This window comes from Trachypithecus francoisi, unplaced genomic scaffold (assembly GCF_009764315.1).
Source record: "Trachypithecus francoisi isolate TF-2019V2 unplaced genomic scaffold, Tfra_2.0 Lachesis_group15, whole genome shotgun sequence".
Taxonomy (NCBI): Eukaryota; Metazoa; Chordata; class Mammalia; order Primates; family Cercopithecidae; genus Trachypithecus; species Trachypithecus francoisi.
This window is the reverse complement of record NW_022681460.1, coordinates 11,866,262-11,884,660: the sequence shown is the minus strand read 5'-3', so window position 1 is coordinate 11,884,660 and position 18,399 is coordinate 11,866,262. Positions and strand designations below refer to the sequence as shown.

General features: G+C 39.5%; 1 protein-coding gene across 3 annotated transcripts in view; it reads left to right on the top strand.

Annotated features, from left to right (window-relative positions):
* Positions 1–18,399, top strand: part of LAMA4 (laminin subunit alpha 4) — a 150,206-nt gene that overhangs the window by 24,815 nt on the left and 106,992 nt on the right. For all 3 annotated transcript variants that reach the window (XM_033234339.1, XM_033234340.1, XM_033234338.1), the window contains exon 3: positions 13,851–13,952. In XM_033234339.1, the coding sequence (XP_033090230.1) occupies positions 13,851–13,952 (102 nt within the window). The remainder of the gene's footprint in view (positions 1–13,850; positions 13,953–18,399) is intronic.

Below are 18,399 nucleotides of genomic sequence, written 5' to 3'. Positions count from 1 at the left end.
ATTCATTCACTGAACAAGCATTTACTGCACAACTGCCAGGTGCATGGTGAACAAATGGGGACTGAACACAGATACACATGGACATTTCTTAAAACAGCCAAAAGTAGATTTAGCACATCCTAGCCATTTTGGATGTAAATACTAAAGAAGTAATACCTAAGTGTGCATGTTCCTGGGGAAATAGAAGTAGTTACAGAGCTATTAGAAGCATCAGGAAAAAAAAGGACAAAGAATTTAAAAGAAATTTGTTCCCAACCTATGAACTGCTCTTGATTCTTTCATTTAACATTGAATTCACTACAATTGTATTGAGAAACCTATCAAAATTGACTAGGTGACATGGATCCCACCTTTGTATACAAACCCTTATCTATTTTGATTCTCTGAAAATATGCTCCATCAATTGAACAGGGGAAAATGTCATTTTGCTCAAGTTGTTATAAATTATGATAGAGGAATTATGATATGTAGAGTGCAATCCATCTTTCTTTAGATAGTGCAATTTCAATCCCCAGATGAATAGAATTCCATTTGTTAGCTCTTTTCAGTCTTCTACTAGCTATTCCAGAAATATGCTTTGTAAGAAGCACTTACATCCACGCCATTTCCTACCTGTGGCCCCCAGAGACCATGCGAAATTTTGTTGTGACCACTAAATGAATGTTTAGAATAATTACAGCTAAAAAGATCTTTCCATTTCAACAAAGAACAATTATCTTGCAAGAGGATGACTTCAAAGAGTTGAACTCAACTTTTTGAAATGGAAAGTTGAGTTCAGGATGTTGGAAGACATAATCGGTGTTGGTATGGTTTTGGCTGTTTCCAGAGACTTGTGCCTGAGGAAGACTGAGGAGGATTAGGGTTATTTAAAGAGGAGGAGGGGAAAGCAAGGGAGATGGGCTGCTCTCCACCAACAAAGAAAGTGAGAAATGGGGCCATGAGGAAGACATGTTTGAAAGAAGCTGAATATAAGTAATCCTAAACTCTTGGCCTATTTCTAGCTCAGCCTATGAGCCACAGGGATTTCTGGTGTCATATTTAATGATTTTCTAACAAAAGCTGACTGTGCTTTTGTTTTAGGGTTTAAAACCATCCTAATTGGTCAATTAACATTTTTCAATGAGCCTTTGAAATTTGGTAAAGGCAACTTGATTATTTGAAAGAGTCCTTGACCTTGGACTCTCTGAGAAAGACAGTGAATCAGATGTCACTTTGCACATCTGCTGGACCACTGAATAGTCCCCGGATCAAGAGCACACTGGTCTTTCCTCCCACTGCTTGAGCCCTGAGAACGAGGGTGTGCTGGTGACTCTTCACCTGTCCCCCCAGATCCAGGATCCGCCTCTGCCTCAAGAGACTGATGCCCGGAGGCTACAGCACACAAGCTCCCTTGCATTTCGGGGAAAGTAATGGGAGAAGGGAAAGTTGGGGCCATTCTGCTCCACTTCCTCTCTGCCTCAGCACTGCTGTTCAGACAGAAGCCATGACCCCCAAGATAGCAGCTCTTGCCAGCAAGCTCCCTCCTCCACAGTCCCAGCTTTCCCTGACTTTGTGTAACAGGCTTTCTTTATCCCCTTGGGCCCTAGAGGGAGCAGACCTTTACCAATTTTACTGTTTCTAGCTTTTATGGCCTCTCCATTCCTTGCTCCCTTAACCTGCCCACAGTTCAGTAAACTCTTCATTCTCTTCTTTCCCTTCATGTAAACTCTCTAAGGTGAATTTTGATTATTCCTGCTGGGCCTGACTACATCAGTGAAAGCCCCCTCCTGAAATTCATGGCTTTTTCCCTTTCCTTTTGTCTAGAGGAACCCTTCCCAAAAGCATCTACTACCATCTGCTTTAATTGACAAATTATTTTACTTTCACATAAAGGAAGAGATTATACAAAAATTTTTAGCAAACTATAAGAACATAATCTAAATTCCGTAGTTCAGCTTCATTTGAATTATTGCACAGTCTTCTCCTGGTTCCCCCATTTCAACTCCAGGCCGGCTGGACAGGGCAACCTTTGGCCTGAGCTTATGGGTTACTCTTGTCATGTTCTGCCAATCTAAGGCCACAGATGGTTAGGGCTCCCATTATTAGCTCTCTTGATCCCTAAGGAACAAGACTCTGAGTTTGGGTCATAGATCCTTTCTTAGGACAGAACACTGGCCTGTGAGCCCTCTTACTTAAATTTTAATATTGTAATTTCTCAGTCAACTAGAAAATGGGAGTATTGTGCACTATTTTGAGGATCTTTTACCTCTGCCTTAACTTAGTAAGGCCCAACTAGAATAAATAAGCACCCTAAAAGTCCTTTGAGTTGCACAGGTAGCCTGGGACATGTAGCTTTACTGCTAGAATAAAATAATTAGTGGAAATCAAATTGAGTAGCCACTCAAATATTATAGAAGAAACTAAAGGCCGATGTATGCTTTAACTAAGACAGATATGCGTGAAATGCGCCACAGGGGATGAGGCAGCTGCTAGCTGTAAGGTGAAAAACAAAGGAAGGACAAATTAAGTAAGGAATGTTATTTTGCTTATTTTTTAACTGTGTTAATAATAATGATACATAAAGTGAATAACCAGGAAGTTGGGGAAATTATACACAAGCGTCTGAATCTATTGTCAAGACCACATTAGTCACTTCCTAGAGATGATGTTTTAGAGATCTCACCACGTATAGACATGGAAATCCTATATCCAGACAACCTAAGTAGGATCTTTTGTTTTCCTTTCTTTTCTTTTTTTTTTTCCTCATTTGTTCCTTTTCCTCTTTCCTTCATTCTTTCATGACAACGTGTATGTATGCCCTCCATGGATTTTAAGAAATAACATAGTCAGGCGGAGTACAGTGGCTCACCCCTGTAATCCCAGCACTTTGGGAGGCCGAGGTGGGTGGATCATGAGGTCAGGAGTTCAAGACTAGCCTGGCCAAGATGGCGAAACCCTGTCTCTACTAAAAATACAAAAATTAGCGTGGCGTGGTGGCAGGTGCCTGTAATCCCAGCTACTCGGGAGGCTGAGGCAGACAATTGCTTGAACCCAGGAGCGGAGATCGCACCACTGCACTCCAGCCTGGGTGACAGAGCAAGACTCCATCCCAATATAAATAAATAAAAATAAATAAATAAAATAGTCAAAGCCCTGAGACTCCTTCTCAGTCTCATCCCCACTCCTTGACCCTTAACTGACCTGATTTCTCAGATTCCTATTTCTTTCTCATACTTTTCTTTATATATGTGTATCCCTACACAATGTATTACATGGTATTATTTTGCATTAAAATACAATATAAACATCATGCTATTTCTCCTCTGCAACTGGCTTTTTCCTCAATATTGTATTTAAAAGATTCATTCGTAGTTAGTCTTCACTTGTGAAATCTGCCAAATTGCCCTCCAAAGTGTTGACACAATTTGCCCTCACTTGCCTCATTCTTTACCAATTCAAACCCATTTTTCCGCTAACAGATTTTCGGCATTGACTTGCTATTTGTGAATGACTACGATAGGTGATGAGGACACAAAAATGAGTAAGACACTATCCCTGTTCTCAAGGAGCTCCCAGTGATTTCAGGGAGGCAAGAGCATAAATGTCATGTTCTGTATGCTCTGATGAGGTCTGTGCAAGGTGCCACGTGTGTGACTGAGTCTGAAAGTCTAGGGGAAGAGTTCCCAGGTGAGATGAAGTAGGGAAAGACATCCCAGGCCTCTGTAGCATAGGTAATAGTATATGCAAAGGCAAGGCGAGCAAGAGCATGGTATTTATGAGGGTAGTGGGGTATGTGGTTTCATTAGAGCAAAGGGAGCCAAGGTTGACCCTAAAGAAATAGTTTAAGGTTGGATCCTTGTATGTCATACTAAGGAATTTTACGTATTCATGTAGGTAATGAATGAAGAGCCACTGAGAGGTTCGAAGTAGAAAAGTAGTATGATAAGGGTTTTTAATTAATTCTGGTAATGAAGAATGAACTGGAAGGAAGAACTTCTGGTGATGGAGAGAGTAGAGTGGAGGGAATTATAATCATCCAAGAGAGAGAAGCACCAAGGTCCTGAACTAGACAGTGGCATTGGGAACAAGAAGGAAGACTCTCCCTGGTAGTATTGCAGAGGCAGAATATAAAATCCACAAGGCAGCAGCCTGCAAAGGGAGGCAGGAGGTAGGAACAGCCTCGCCCAGGAGGACGCAAGGGCATGCATTATGTGTAGAGAATTTAAAAACAACAATAAAACTTACTAAAACTCAGTCTGCTTTTTATTATCACCATGTGCCAGCAATTCTAAACAATGTCAATGACAAAATTATCCTCCCTGAGAACTCTTTTGTTGTCTAAGATCTAAGCAGTTGCTGTGGTTACTGTTGAGTTTTGATAATATAACAAATATGTAAGCTTCAAATTAACACATGCCAATTTCTTAACCTTTAGTAAACATTGTATTCTATCCAGAAATTAATCTGGAGGACTCCTAGTCCTACAATCCACTCCAGCACAGGTAGGGGTATCAGTTTAGAGAGTAAGTTTATAACAGTTCAGAACTGTGTAAGGCCACTCTCACTTGAGACTCTAATCTTTGTGGTACTTCATATATCTGCATTTAAACCTCAGATTTGAAATAAACAATAATAGCACAGTGACTCAGAAAGGTAAGAGAACTTGAGTGCTTACATTGTGTCACTCTATGTGCAAACCATTCTCTGATCCTTGAGGAAGTATTTCTGGAAGTATTTCCAAAACTTACATTAATGCAAAATACATTAATGTAATTTAAAAGTGTTAATCCATTACCTTTTCTTTGTATGTTCTATAGTCTTTATCATTAACTGAGACTTAATGTAAGGAGAAAAAGAGATTTGGGAGAGGCTAGATAAAGTTTGTGGGACACACTCAACTTCAGGTGCCTATAAAACTGGAGATGGACTTATCTAACAAGCACTTAGAAACAAGGGAGTGGCATGAAAGAGTAAGATCAGGGATGTGTAGAGAGATTTAGGAATTACCAAAATATAGCTGGAGGATAAAATTGTGGGAGGGATTAACATCATCCACAAATTTCATCCATACTTAAAAGTGTATAGATAAGGCCGGGCGCGGTGGCTCAAGCCTGTAATCCCAGCACTTTGGGAGGCTGAGGCGGGCGGATCACAAGGTCAGGAGATCAAGACCATCCTGGCTAACACGGTGAAACCCCGTTTCTACTAAAAATACAAAAAACTAGCCGGGCGAGGTGGCGGGCGCCTGTAGTCCCAGCTACTCGGGAGGCTGAGGCAGGAGAATGGCGTGAACCCGGGAGGCGGAGCTTGCAGTGAGCTGAGATCCGGCTACTGCACTCCAGCTTGGGCGACAGAGCGAGACTCCGTCTCAAAAAAAAAAAAAAAAAAAGTGTATAGATAGAAAAGAGGGCTAAGAAGGTTACCCTGGAGAACATCAGCAATGTAGAAGCAGCAGAAGATGAACTGCCTGCCTCTGCCCCTTCCCCTGCCCCCTGCCAAAAAAAATTAAATTAAAAAAACTGAGAAAGAAAGATAGGCAGAAGAAAAGCCAGAAGAAAGAGTTGTCCTAGAAACCAGGAGAAGAGAGAACTTCAAGGAGGGAAGAAATTTCAACAGTTTGCTTTTTTTTTTTTTTTTTTTTGAGACAGTCTTGCTCTGTTGCCCAGGCTGGAGTGCAATGGCATAATCTTGGCTCACTGCAACCTCCACCTCCCGGGTTCAAGCGATTCCCCAGCCTCAGCCTCCCAGGTAGCTGGGATTACAGGCGCACACCACCACACCTGGTTAATTTTTATATTTTTAATAGAGATGGGGGGGTCTCACCATGTTGGCCAGGCTAGTCTCGAACTCCTGATCTCAAGTGATCTACCTGCCTCGGCCTCCCAAAGAGATGGGATTACAGGCATAAACCACCACACCTGGCCATCAACAATGTTAAGTACTGGAATGAGGACAAGTAAAATTGGAAAAGCAAAGCCACAAAGACATCACTGGCCATCTTTGTGAGGGCAGTTTTAGTGTGCAGTGGAAGCAGAGCGAGACAATGGATGGAGGCATGGATCAGCATAGCATGAAGGAAGCAGAGCCAGTGCGGTTAAGCTCTCACTAAAGATCTGCTGGACAAGAAGGAGGAAATAAAGGGGAGGCAGAGTTGAGGGAGGATATTCTTGGATCTGAGCCCAGGTAAAGATGTCAAGGCTCATCCAACACAGGATGCAGCACCTAAGTGTTCTCTTTGCTTCCCCTCATCCCTGTGGATGTGAAGGTGCATGGTACTTGAGAGGAAGGCCAGATGATGGGGCAGGGTGTGATGGCCAGAGATGTGTGGATCCCAGAGCACAAATAGAGGGCTCCTCTTTCCTACAATGGAAAGAGTACTGCTTCTGAGATGGGCAGAAGACACAAGGATGAGTCAAGACAAAGGGGAATTTAGAAAAAAGAGACAGTATGAGATTTCCCACCCAATGGCCTCTGTGTTTTCATTGAAAGAGGCAGGATTAGCTACTGAGAGTAAGTGGGTGCAATAGAAGTTTGGGATACATTTTTTTCCTATTAATTCACAATAGCATTTCTTCAGTAATGCATAAACCTATGAGGAAGAGCATAAGGAAGGAAAGACACGTCCTGCCAGTCATTTTCACCTTGTGCCTTGCATCTTGAGAAATTCAGGGTGAGGATAGCACTGAAATACCCACAGGACCTCAAGACAGAAGCAGGTTCATCTACCAGCAATGGACACTGATGAAACACCCCAACTGCCTTCCCTGAGTACACTGAAGAGAAACTGTTGTCATTTATAGGCAGTTCATCCTCCAAACTTCTTATATAACAAAAAGTAATTTAGGCAGACATTTGCAAGACTATAGGCCATTAAATGGTAATGATCAAACTGGATCATCCATAAAAAGCACTTAGCTCAGTGCTTTGTGTCCGTCAGTAAATTATTAGCTGTGATTTATGAAAACCAGATGAAGATGACAGAGATGTCTGTCACCTCACAAAACTGATTCCTTCTAAGTGGCTAAGGAGTCAAATCAAAATCCCCTAAATGCCTATAATTCTGAAGTCATTTCTGTCTACTCATTCTTATTGCTAACCCTTGTGCTCCGCATCTCTTCCTTTCTTGGAAATGTGTCCAAGGCATTTGCCCCAGTAAATTAAATAAAACTGAGTCAGTTTTCAGATGTAAAAAAAAAAAAAAATCTGGCAGCGTCAGAGGCTATGTTGTGTAACCATAGCTTGGAAGGCGAGGAGTGAAAAGAACAAGCCAGTTACAGGAGGCGATGTGAGATGAACCCAGAGCAGAAAGTCAGATGTTAGCAGGAGATTTATTTCTAGAAAAACCAAAGGAAAAAAGACACCACTGAAGCCTCATTATGTTATATAAGCAACAATCTCTACTATAAACAAGCGACTTGACGATTACTTTAAATGATTTTTAAGAAGCAAATTAAAGAAATGTTCATTAGCATTAATAAATAGAATCATCCTCAAATCCAACATTTCTAAAAGAAAACCTGTATGGCTGTAGGGGGTGTGGATTTTCTTGGTTGATTCTTTTAATTAGACAAATAAAGAGGGCTATTTATTAGCGTAGCAAGTACTTCAACACATGCCAAGGCTGTTGGTATCTACAAATAGTTGATGAACAGGGTTCAGGGACAGTTATTTGAGAGCTGTGAGTGGAGCGCTGGTTTCCACCCATGAAGCCTGTAAAGAGTGCTGAGGAGTAGCCACAGAAATGTGATGTAAACATGTGATAACCCTGTCTCCACTCTTTACAAAATTAAAGGACTTGGCTTAAGAGTGATTAGGATGGCTCTGTGCTCCTTGGAATGCCTCAGGCCCTGAGTCACTGTCTCTATTTTATTGATGATTAAGTTGAAAGCTGGAGTGTTTTGTAAGCTGGGCAAGGCATGGCAGACACAGGGCCTAAGCAGTAAGCACAAAGGTAACTCTCTAGGCCAAGTAGGGGAAACCAACACCATAGTCTGTGTTTGGTTTTTGACCTAGCTTTATTATGCTATCCTAAGAAAAAAAGCCTTTGAACTGCATAAATCTCTAAAGAATGTTGAAACCACTTTCCTAATTGAGTTATGGTGAAATCGCTGTCAAAATCTAAAAATTAACTTTGCCTATTAAAATGTGGGGAATTTCAGTTACGCAAACAAGAGCTCAGAGATACCCAAGGGAGGATGCATGAGTAATTGTCTTCAGATTCAAGCAAAATCAATCAAGAAGCCAACTTCTTGGTAACTGCAACACATAATCCATTTAACTCATTTTGGCACTTTATAGGGTTGTATACTAAAAATCAGGACATGTTAAGCCCTATCTGAAAAACATTGAGCCAAAAGTTAGCAATAGCTTAAATTCAGAACTGCTTGCCATTTCAGATATTTTGTATTTTATTTTTACTGACACAGAAAAAAATGGCTTGTGAAATACCTACTCATTTAATAAATTCTTATGTTCTCAGAAGTCATTCCTCCTTAGCAAAGGGTGGGATATTTTGGAAATTTTTGAATAGATTAAATCATGTTGTTCCCCACAAGAAGATCCTTGAATACTAGCTGATTCTTAAGTCTGCCCAAGTTTTAGGCAGATGGAAGTCAGCATTGTGCAGAAACCACAGACTCTTAAGTGAGGGCACACAGCGTTAGCTCCTAACTGAGATAATATTCTATCTTAAGCTGACTTTTATTAATCACTAAAACAAAACATGGAACTCACTATAACTAAACTAGAACTAAAAATCATTGTTTCCTGGAAACAAGAGAAAAGTGGATTCATTAAATACATACAAAAGCCCAAGCAGAAAGATAATGTATTGTGGGCCGTTAAGTTTGAAGAAGACTAATTTGGATGGTAGCAATGATTCTGGACACCAGTGAATGAATTTAGAGGGATTTTGGTTTTGTTTTTGTTTTTATGCTTTCTATTTTGAGCCTTAATGAACTGAAGCAAAAGTTGTTGAATCAAATTCTAAGTCTAATTCGGAAAGGAAGATGAGTTGAATCAATATATGTAATATGTTCGTAGGCCTTTGGTTGGAAACCCAGTGCGAATAACTACTCCAATCAGCTCCTATGAGAATAGGCACTGGGGCTGTAGAGTGTGTTCTTCCTGATGGAATTTTATTATAATTAATTCATTGTCATTTGCCGGAGCTGGAGACTTGGGTCTGATCCTCTTTGGGACTCAGAAACCTCAGAATTTATCTCATACTCTCAAATGACAACTTCAAGCTCTTCCTAAATCCCCTCAATTTTTGCCATTGTTGGTTTGTTTAAAAGGGTAGTTAGGGACCTTAGATCCCTAGAAGATCTATTCGAGTATGTAAGTGGTTTAGTGAATTAGGCTTCTCAACAGAAATTCTGAAGTTCTCAGAGATTCTATATTTATGCAAAAGTAGTGGCTCGTGGGCAATTAATTAGCTCCTCTGTGATAGTGTTTGGGAAACAGTGAGATTTTTGTGAAAACGTTTTAACTAAAATTGTATTACTTAGATTGGTACCCACTTTATTTAATAACTGCAAATGACTTAAAAGTTTGCCATAGCCAAAGTATGCATACTGGATTATCCTTCAAAAGGAAGTGATTTAAATATTTTTAGAAAGTTTTAAAAACGTTGTATCTAATGACAGTATTGTTGTTATGACTCTAGTATTCTCAAAGGGCTCTTCAAATGAAGACAAAAATAATCAGACCCTCATATAAAGATCATTCGCTTTGTCCACTTTGTTAAACAATCTTAATTCATTATAACTATATCTTATGAAATAAATAATATTATGATCATATGATAAACCTCTGGAAATAATTCCTTCTGTAATGATAAGAACATGTCCTGTCATCCCAGTTCCTTTAAATGTAGTTGGCACATGTAGATACACCATACTCATTTCCTCATAAAGTTACATCTAGTTCTCATTTCTATAAATGTAAAATTGGGCAAGTACACATGCAATGATTTTACTCCAAGCCAGACCTCATACTAATTATAACAAAGTAAGCCAATGGGAATTTTCACTCTTAATTTTCAAAGGCAGAAGTAAATGGTATTGATTAATTCAGTTTTAATGGTAGAGCAGGAGGCAAGCTGTGATAATAAGAGTCTCTTAATGAAGAGCTGTAAAAGATCTACAAGTGACTTAGTGGAAGGTAATTGGTCAAAGAGACAATTTGGCTAAAATAAATATTTTTAAAAGTAAATATCCCACTCAATGGTTTTCACATATTAATAACTATGTATTTTTAAGTATTGTGTCTATTAGCAGATTTTTTTCTGGGGTTTGAAGGAGGCATTTTACATTTTTATCCGTTTCAGCCTGCTTTGAAATGTTAATAACAGCAAAAATTTGGAAATAACCTAAATGTCCAACAAGAAAGGTTTGGTTCAACGTATTAATGGCACACAAGATGGTTAAAAGCCAAAACTTGAGGGAAAAACAAAGGATCTAAATCCTGGGTCCACCATTTCTTACCTGTATTAGCCGGCTTCAGTAATACATCCCTGTAAGTCACAAAGTCCTCACCAGTAAAACAAAGACAAGGGAACGGACCTCGTAGGGCTACTGTGGGGTCAAGTGAGAGAATTGTGCAACATAATTGGCACTGTGACTTCAACATGGTAGATATGCATGTTCAGTTAAATAAATAAACTTTATGTATTATTTATTTATGAGGGGCAGCAAGTTATAGCAAAGAAAGAACAAGATTTGGATCCGTCTGAACCTCTTTGAGTTGTATGACATTGATGGTCACTATATTATAATTACCATTATCATTATCCTTGTTATTACTATCAATTTTTTAATAGGCCATGGCACCCCAGAAGGTACAGATCCTCTGAGTGCTAAGATTATGGTTTTACAGTTGTCTGGTATAGGACAGCCGTCTCATGTGGAAAAGAGGATTCAGTGTGGTATAAAAAATTGATTGGAAGGCTTCATGTCTTACTCTCTCATACACAAGACATACACAAACGCCATCTTTGTTTAGTAAACTGTGGAGAATCTTCCAAAAGAAAATAGACACTAATTTGTGGAGTACCCATTCAGCCCCCACAGACCTCTAAATAGCACAGCTGTTAGAATTACTAAGGATAACGATTACATTAACCAGGAGCAAAACTAAAAATGCATCGTTCTGCTTTCATACTTGAAAATATCTGCCTTTTGATATTATTAAGAGGCCAATTTTGCCCGGTCCTTTGAAATTTCAAAGAAAGATTCAGTAAAAACAAATAAATAACAGGACTCCCTGGAGCCATGATGAAATATTTCCACCTAAAGGAAACAATCTTAAAGAGCTCACCCTTCAGTACACTCAAACTTCTCTTGAACCACTTAACAACTCCATTCCAGGGAGTCCTCCAAAGTTCCACAACACCAGACCCAAGCTACCCAGGACATGTGCTCTAGCAGGGCATGCCCAGGGCCTCCAGATAGATGACTGAAAACATAATTCTTACAGGTGGACAAGGCCCAGCAGGAACGTAGTGTGCCAGGTTTCCCTGCCAGCCCTCCTCACCCTCTCGGCGGGGGGCCAGATGACTCAACACAGCCCTGTTCCTGCCTCCCTTTGCTTCCCATCTCCCACATTATAAGAGATCAGAGCCAAGTTATCCTTCACCCAAGGTCATAATCTCAGATTGGGGAGTGGTAAGTGGATAATGACAGGCTCTCACAGTGAACTCTCCTCCTAAACTTGGCACATCATAAAAATTTCATCTTGCATGCGGTCCAATCTAGGCACTGGCTGCTGGACTGTTGACAAAGTTGAGATGAAATCCAGCCTTAGCAGAGAGCAGTGGATGGATTATCAGTATATTCTGTGAGCTCCCAATAGTATATATGTCTCCAGTTTGCTGTTCTTGTCCAAACCACCCAAATCACCAAGTGTCCATTGAGCAATTAATGTATACAAGGCATTGTGAGAGATGCTTCCAAAACTGGTCAAATATCAGAGTCTTTGGGGAGCTTTTTAAAAATGCAGATCCTTCACAATTTTTCTGTAAATCTAAAGTTATTCTGAAACACAAAAGTTATATTTTAAAATGCAGATCCTTTGGTTTCACTGAATCAGGAGCTCCCCAGAAGACTGTAATATGGTCATTTAGAGAGCTCGGAAACTACCATTTAAGAGGTTACTAAGATAACGATTATTAAGACCCTCACTACTCTTATCCACTACTATTATAAAGAAAACCCTGCAGTAATGCAAAACTGCAACACATTCATGGGTCATCAGATCAATTTTACGGGTCATGACCAGGATATGCTTTTAAATACAATAGAGAAGTTTAAGGTACATTATTATTTTGTGAATCTTTTCTCTGAGACACATATATATGGGTATCTATATTTATCTTCATATCTACACCAATATAAATATAGATACCAATCCGTGTACTGCATCACAATGAAAACATGTATGTTTTACTTTGGGACAAAGGCTAAAAATGTGAAATTAAATGGTCTAAATCAAATGCTTCCTACTGCAATCTTAGTGCCTTTCCCTCTCTTGTTTTCTAGTGGAAACTAAGAAGCTTGCCATCAACCACGAACTCACCATTATAAAATTATAAATTGATCTTCTCTTAGCCTTATTTCTCTAACTTGGAAACGTGGCATTTCCTTGCCTTTTTTTCATAGACAAATGTTGTTATTCTTTATTAAACTTCCTCCAAATGGGGTTTATTAAATTTTAGTTTTAAAGTGTGAACTGATGATTTTTTTTTAATACTATGAATGGTGTTTAGTGACTCTTTCTTTACAGAGTAAAAAGCAAGAGGAAATAGGTTTGCATAGCAATCAGAGGGACTTCAGCCAGATATAATGAAAATTTCCTGGTCGCCAGGAAAGTGCAAACTACAATGGGTCAATGGGGGTGTGTGATGTGAAATCTCAGACTCTGTAAGTCTGTGGAAACAAAGCAGATTTTTATCTGTCTGGAATTCTTTAGACGTAAACTTGTCTGATGGGCGGGGAGCGGATTTCCAGGCCCATAATGCCATTTCTGCCCTTCATCACTGAGACACTCCAAAAAAATATCAAATGCATATACACAGCCCAATCGCATAAACCAGGAACAATCTCACAATGTGTCTCAAATGGCACACAAGTGACATCTGGGGAGGGCAGCTATGATTGTGCAGGTCAATTGGTGCATGACAGGATAGTTTAACATCCCCAAAAGCCACTTAGCACCTCTCAGTCTCATGAGCTCATTGCTAGGACAAGGGAAAGTCATGTGTTCCTCGCAGCATTATGAAGACAAATGAAATACATATATGAACAGCACCCACACAGGACTTGACAAGTGTAAGAACCCATTAACTTCCTTATCCCTCCCTTTAACATGTTAGCATCTGAAGAAACAGATGTTTTTAAGAGCTGAAGTTCATGAAAGACTCAGCTCTAAGTTGCTGTACTATAGCTAATGATTTCTGAAACGAGAAGTCTTTATTTATAGGGAGCATGACCTCACCCTGACTAATACTTAATTGTGGTCTTGTTTTGTTCTGTTTATACTGGAAGAAAACGTTAGCATTTTTTTCTCCGTTACTGTTACCTAAAACCTTCTTATTCTTCCTTGCAATGATAAGACAGTGTTAAAGGCATTTCTCTTCTCCCGAAAAGTAAAAGAAGAGGAAAAAAGTTACATAACAAAGAAGATTGTATATACATCATCTATCACTGAATGGTAGTATAGTTTATTTTAGTATGTTTTGTATATATCATTTAGTATATTCATTTTAGAAATGTTTAGATTGTTTAATAATCACGTCTCTGATTTCTTCTCAGAAAATATTGACCAAAATCAGTCTTTTCAATAATCAAAATGATTTGGTGTGTCTGTTGCAGAAATGCAATGCTGGATTTTTTCGCACCCTGTCGGGGGAATGTGTGCCCTGCGACTGTAATGGCAATTCCAACGAGTGTTTGGACGCCTCAGGATTCTGTGTGGTAAGTTGGGGCATCTATAACGCTTCACATACTTCACTGGGCATTTGCATCTTGGGTAAAATAAAATATTCTTCGGATGTTTGTGCTACATAGGAACAAACTGCTAATCAAGTGCTTTTGTTCACCCTTCAACTTTTCCTGTGAAACACCTCATATAAACTACTTCTGATTTTAAGGGGCCACCAAGGCATATGCATGAGTGTGCATGTGCACCCGGAGGCTCCTGCCCCACCACCCTCACCAGCTGGTTGCCTGCTGTAGGCCAATGGTGGTGGGACTGAAAATAATACGCAGAGGAGGAACCCATACATCCAAATTCCTCTGTAATCATATAATTTGCCATATGTTCGGCTTCATTCCACATAAACCAGGAGAATGAAACAGTTGTTGCCTCGCCTATTTTGGAACCTAAAATAACCAGGTCTATAGATCAAAATTAGTTTTTAAAAAAGAAATTTAAATTTGAACCCAATAGCTGATGAAAATGAAAGCTTTGCCCTTGTGGTCTTTGCAAGTCTGTGTTTAAGCCCCCAGGAAACTTTATTTTTTTCCTTAACTGAAATGAATTCTCCCATAGACTCTTCTTCATTGCAGCATGATAGAGCCGTGTGCGGAAGATTGAGAAGTCTTCCAGCAGAAAAGTACTTGCTACATATTTCCCATTTTTAATGAATGGACTGACAACTTAAGTGAAAATGGGTGTTGAAATATTTACCAGAAGTGGCTTCAGTGGAAGTCATAGAGGGCATTTATAAGGACTTATGCTCAAATAGCATGTTTTCCTTTGTGAGCTGTATGATACAGCAGAAAAATTCTTCAAGCTCCTATCTGGCAAAAAAGAGGCTTTCCAAAACTACAAGGTTATTTTTGCATGAACTGTAAGAATACTTATTTAAATGCACTCAACATTTGCATAATTGTCCCTATTAGATAATTTTTATTATAGATGGCCTCTAAGGTGTGTACATGAAAGTGATATTTTATTCACACATTAAGATGCAAATGTGAATGTTTTTATTAATCCTTAACCCTAGAAGTTGCCATTTTTCTAGGGACAGAGAATTAAGTGACAAAATACTAATGTTGCTATCTCTTTGTAGTGTTTATTTAGTCCTGATATTTGTTCTGCCTTCCCCCATCTTCTTAAATAAGCATTACAACCAGGATGTCCTCTGTCGCAGTGTAGGCATCTGCAGCTGCCAAAGTCTACCCCTTTCTAATGCTTCCAGCTCCGGTTTCCTGTTATTTTAATCCCAGTGACATTTAGAGGGGAAAAAAATCCCATGGATACACTTGAACTAATAACGTACATCTCTGATAATTTGACCAATTAAAGGTTGTTTGTTATCTGATTTATCGAAATATAAAGCAGTGGAGATTGTCAGGCACATCAGCTGCTGGTAGGCAGCCAATATTATGAAAGACTGAGATAAATTAAAGAGGGAAGAAGTCCCTCCTGCTGGTGCCTATTGAAACCAATGACTAAACCACTCTTTTTACAATGACATTGTCAGAATGGGAGCGACCATGGCTTTGTCTCTGACCTAGTGGTGAGCTTCTGAGAGGGACAAACATCATGTGATTCCGTCCAACGTCTTGTGACATAACAGGTTCTAATAAATGTTTAGGGATGGGCCAGCGTATCCACATTTACATGTACACTCAGTGAAACCTTCCTGCAATTACTTTGTTCCAGCACAGAAAATGAATACAGAAATAACCATTTTATTCATCTTAATGATGGTTCCTCCACCTCATCCTGTCCAGAGAAAAATATCTTTTTTCCCTCATTAATGTAATATATGTTCAGTGTAAGAAAACAAACAAAAAATATAGATACATTAGTATAATTGCCCTGTTAAACAGATTATTTTAAATATAAATGGCTTGAAGTACAAAGTAAAAATCACATTCCTATCCCCTAGAGCTACACATATAGATACATTTTTATAAGTATAATTTAGAAAGAAAACAGATACAGGGACTAAGCACGGTGGCTCACACCTTGGGAGTCAAGGCAGGAGGATCACTTGAGTTTTGGAGTTCAAGACCAGCCTGGGCAATATAATGGGATCCCATTTGTACAATAAATAAAAGAAAGAAAAAAGATATATTTGCATTTAATTAAATGTAAGTGAAGGAGCAGAAAATGCTTACACATGAATATCAAAAGAATTTTTTATTTTACTTAGTTGCAAATATGTTAAGTCCGTGGTGTCACACTGGAATCAAACTCATTTATTTCTGTTTCCTTTGGTGCCCCTATGCCAGCTTACTGATGGAGAAGACCCAGGTTTTTCAGCTTCTGCCCTATTGTTCATTCTCAGCTCTCAGGGAGCCAGAGAAGCCAGGGCTCCAACATGAGCACTTGTTGTAGCTCACTGTCATCACCAGTGTTTCAATCAGTTCTTGCAGGTTGCCTGACTTACCTCATTTCTCTCATTTCCTGTAAGCAACCAAAAATAAAAGGCCTTCTTTTATCTCATTTTGTCTTATTTTGCTTTTCTTTTGAAGGCATATAAGACCTCTGGATCTGCCTTGTCCACCTTCAACTGCTTCTAATTCTTCCTCAATTCCATTGTCCAAGGTCAATTTGACCTTAAAATTTATAGACTGATTTTAACTAAGCTGTTGGTAAAGCTGAACTAAGCCATTCAGCCACAAAATATAGAGTAGACAAAATTATGCTACCATTTTACACATGTCAAGCAAGGAAAGAGTTTTTTTTTTACTAGTGGAACACTGATCTTTCAAATACAGAATAGCGGCTAAGTGAAAATAAATCAGCTTAGAAATCGACTATGTTTTGAGTGTCTTTCCAATGGGCCACTTTGCATCTTATGAAAACTGGAACACGTTGGACAGGATTCTCAGCTGAGTCAGCTCGGTGGGGCCCCAAAGGCAGGCAACTCTGGTGGATATGGCTGGCTCTCTAGGAAGGTTCTAGAAGGAGGCACAAGATAAGAATTGAGGGGAAGAAACAAGTGGAAGCAGATAGGTGGCTGGTGGCAGAAATGCCTGGTCACAGGTAATCCATATTTCATCCCAGCCCTAGAGGCTTAAGTACATAGAACCCAGAAGGCACTCTAACTAAGGTTAGTTACCATCTGAAGAAAGAGTGTCATTAGGATGTCATTAGGAGGGTCAAAGAATGTTCTTTGTCACTAGGAAAAAGCCAGGAGCCCAATGGCCAGAACTAGAATGGGACAAGCCTGACCTGAAGTTCACCACAGGCACAGGGCTCCTCATTTTCCTTTTGATTAAGAATTAATTTGTCCGTTAATTTAATTCATCCAAATGAACTTCCAACCTACCCTAAGCACAATGAGAAGGGAAGTAATCCAGTATATTGAAGGCTAATTGTTTCTTATTAGTCTCAGAGCTTAATTAAAACCCTATTCAGGAAAGCAAAGATACTACATCTCAGTTTCTACAGACACCAGCATTTTCATGATTTTTGAACCCTATTTTATTACTGTGTAAGGCAGAAATCAACCATATAAGTCCCTGTTAAGACTAAGGATGTGTGATCAATAAACCAGCATATTCATTAGGTGTCCAGGAACAGGAGAAACTGATTATAGAGGCTTCCTGTTCCTGTTTTTCTTGCAACTATAAAATTGGTATCTAGATCAAGTGCATAATCCTTTCATGAAAACTTTGACAATTTTTCCATCTGTTGCAAACCTGGAAAAACCTGAAATTTTGGAAAGCGTCATCAGTTTGGTTCCATGATAACTGAAGTTCTGAAACAAAGTCAGAAAGTTTCATGTCCAAGGAATTCTAAGGTTGGACAGCTCAATGGAGTCCCCTGTTGCTGTGTGCCCATCAACATAAGAATATGACAAAAACTGGCCAGGCATGGTGGCTCAAGCCTATAATCCCAGCACTTTGGGAGGCTGAGGCGGGAGGATCACCTGAGGTGAGGAGTTCGAGACCATCCTGGCCAACATGGCGAAACCCTGTCTCTACTAAAAATACAAAAATTAACTGGGCATGGTGGTGAGCTCCTGCAATCCCAGCTACTTTGGAGGCTGAGCACAAGAACTGCTTGAACCCAGGAGGTGGAGGTTGCAGTGAGCCAAGAATGTACCACTGCATTGTAGCCTGGGCAACAGAGCAAGACTCCATTAAAAAAAAATATATATATATATATGACAGAAACTGAATGCAGGTAATGAGTTATCTATACATTGTTCATCATTTCTCTCCCAACCTGAACTTGGTCCTCCCCATATAGTCCCACCTGAGTTGGTAACAGCATTACTCTGCTGGTCCCCCATGCTTAGACACTCCAAATGCTCCATCGATCTCCTTTTTTTCTCCCCAGCTATCAATTTTACATCATATCCTACCAATTCAAACTAGGAGAGAGCCTGCTCTCATCTCTCCCTTCCCACTGCCTTAATTCACAGCCACAACCTCGCTGACCACCGATACCGCTTCC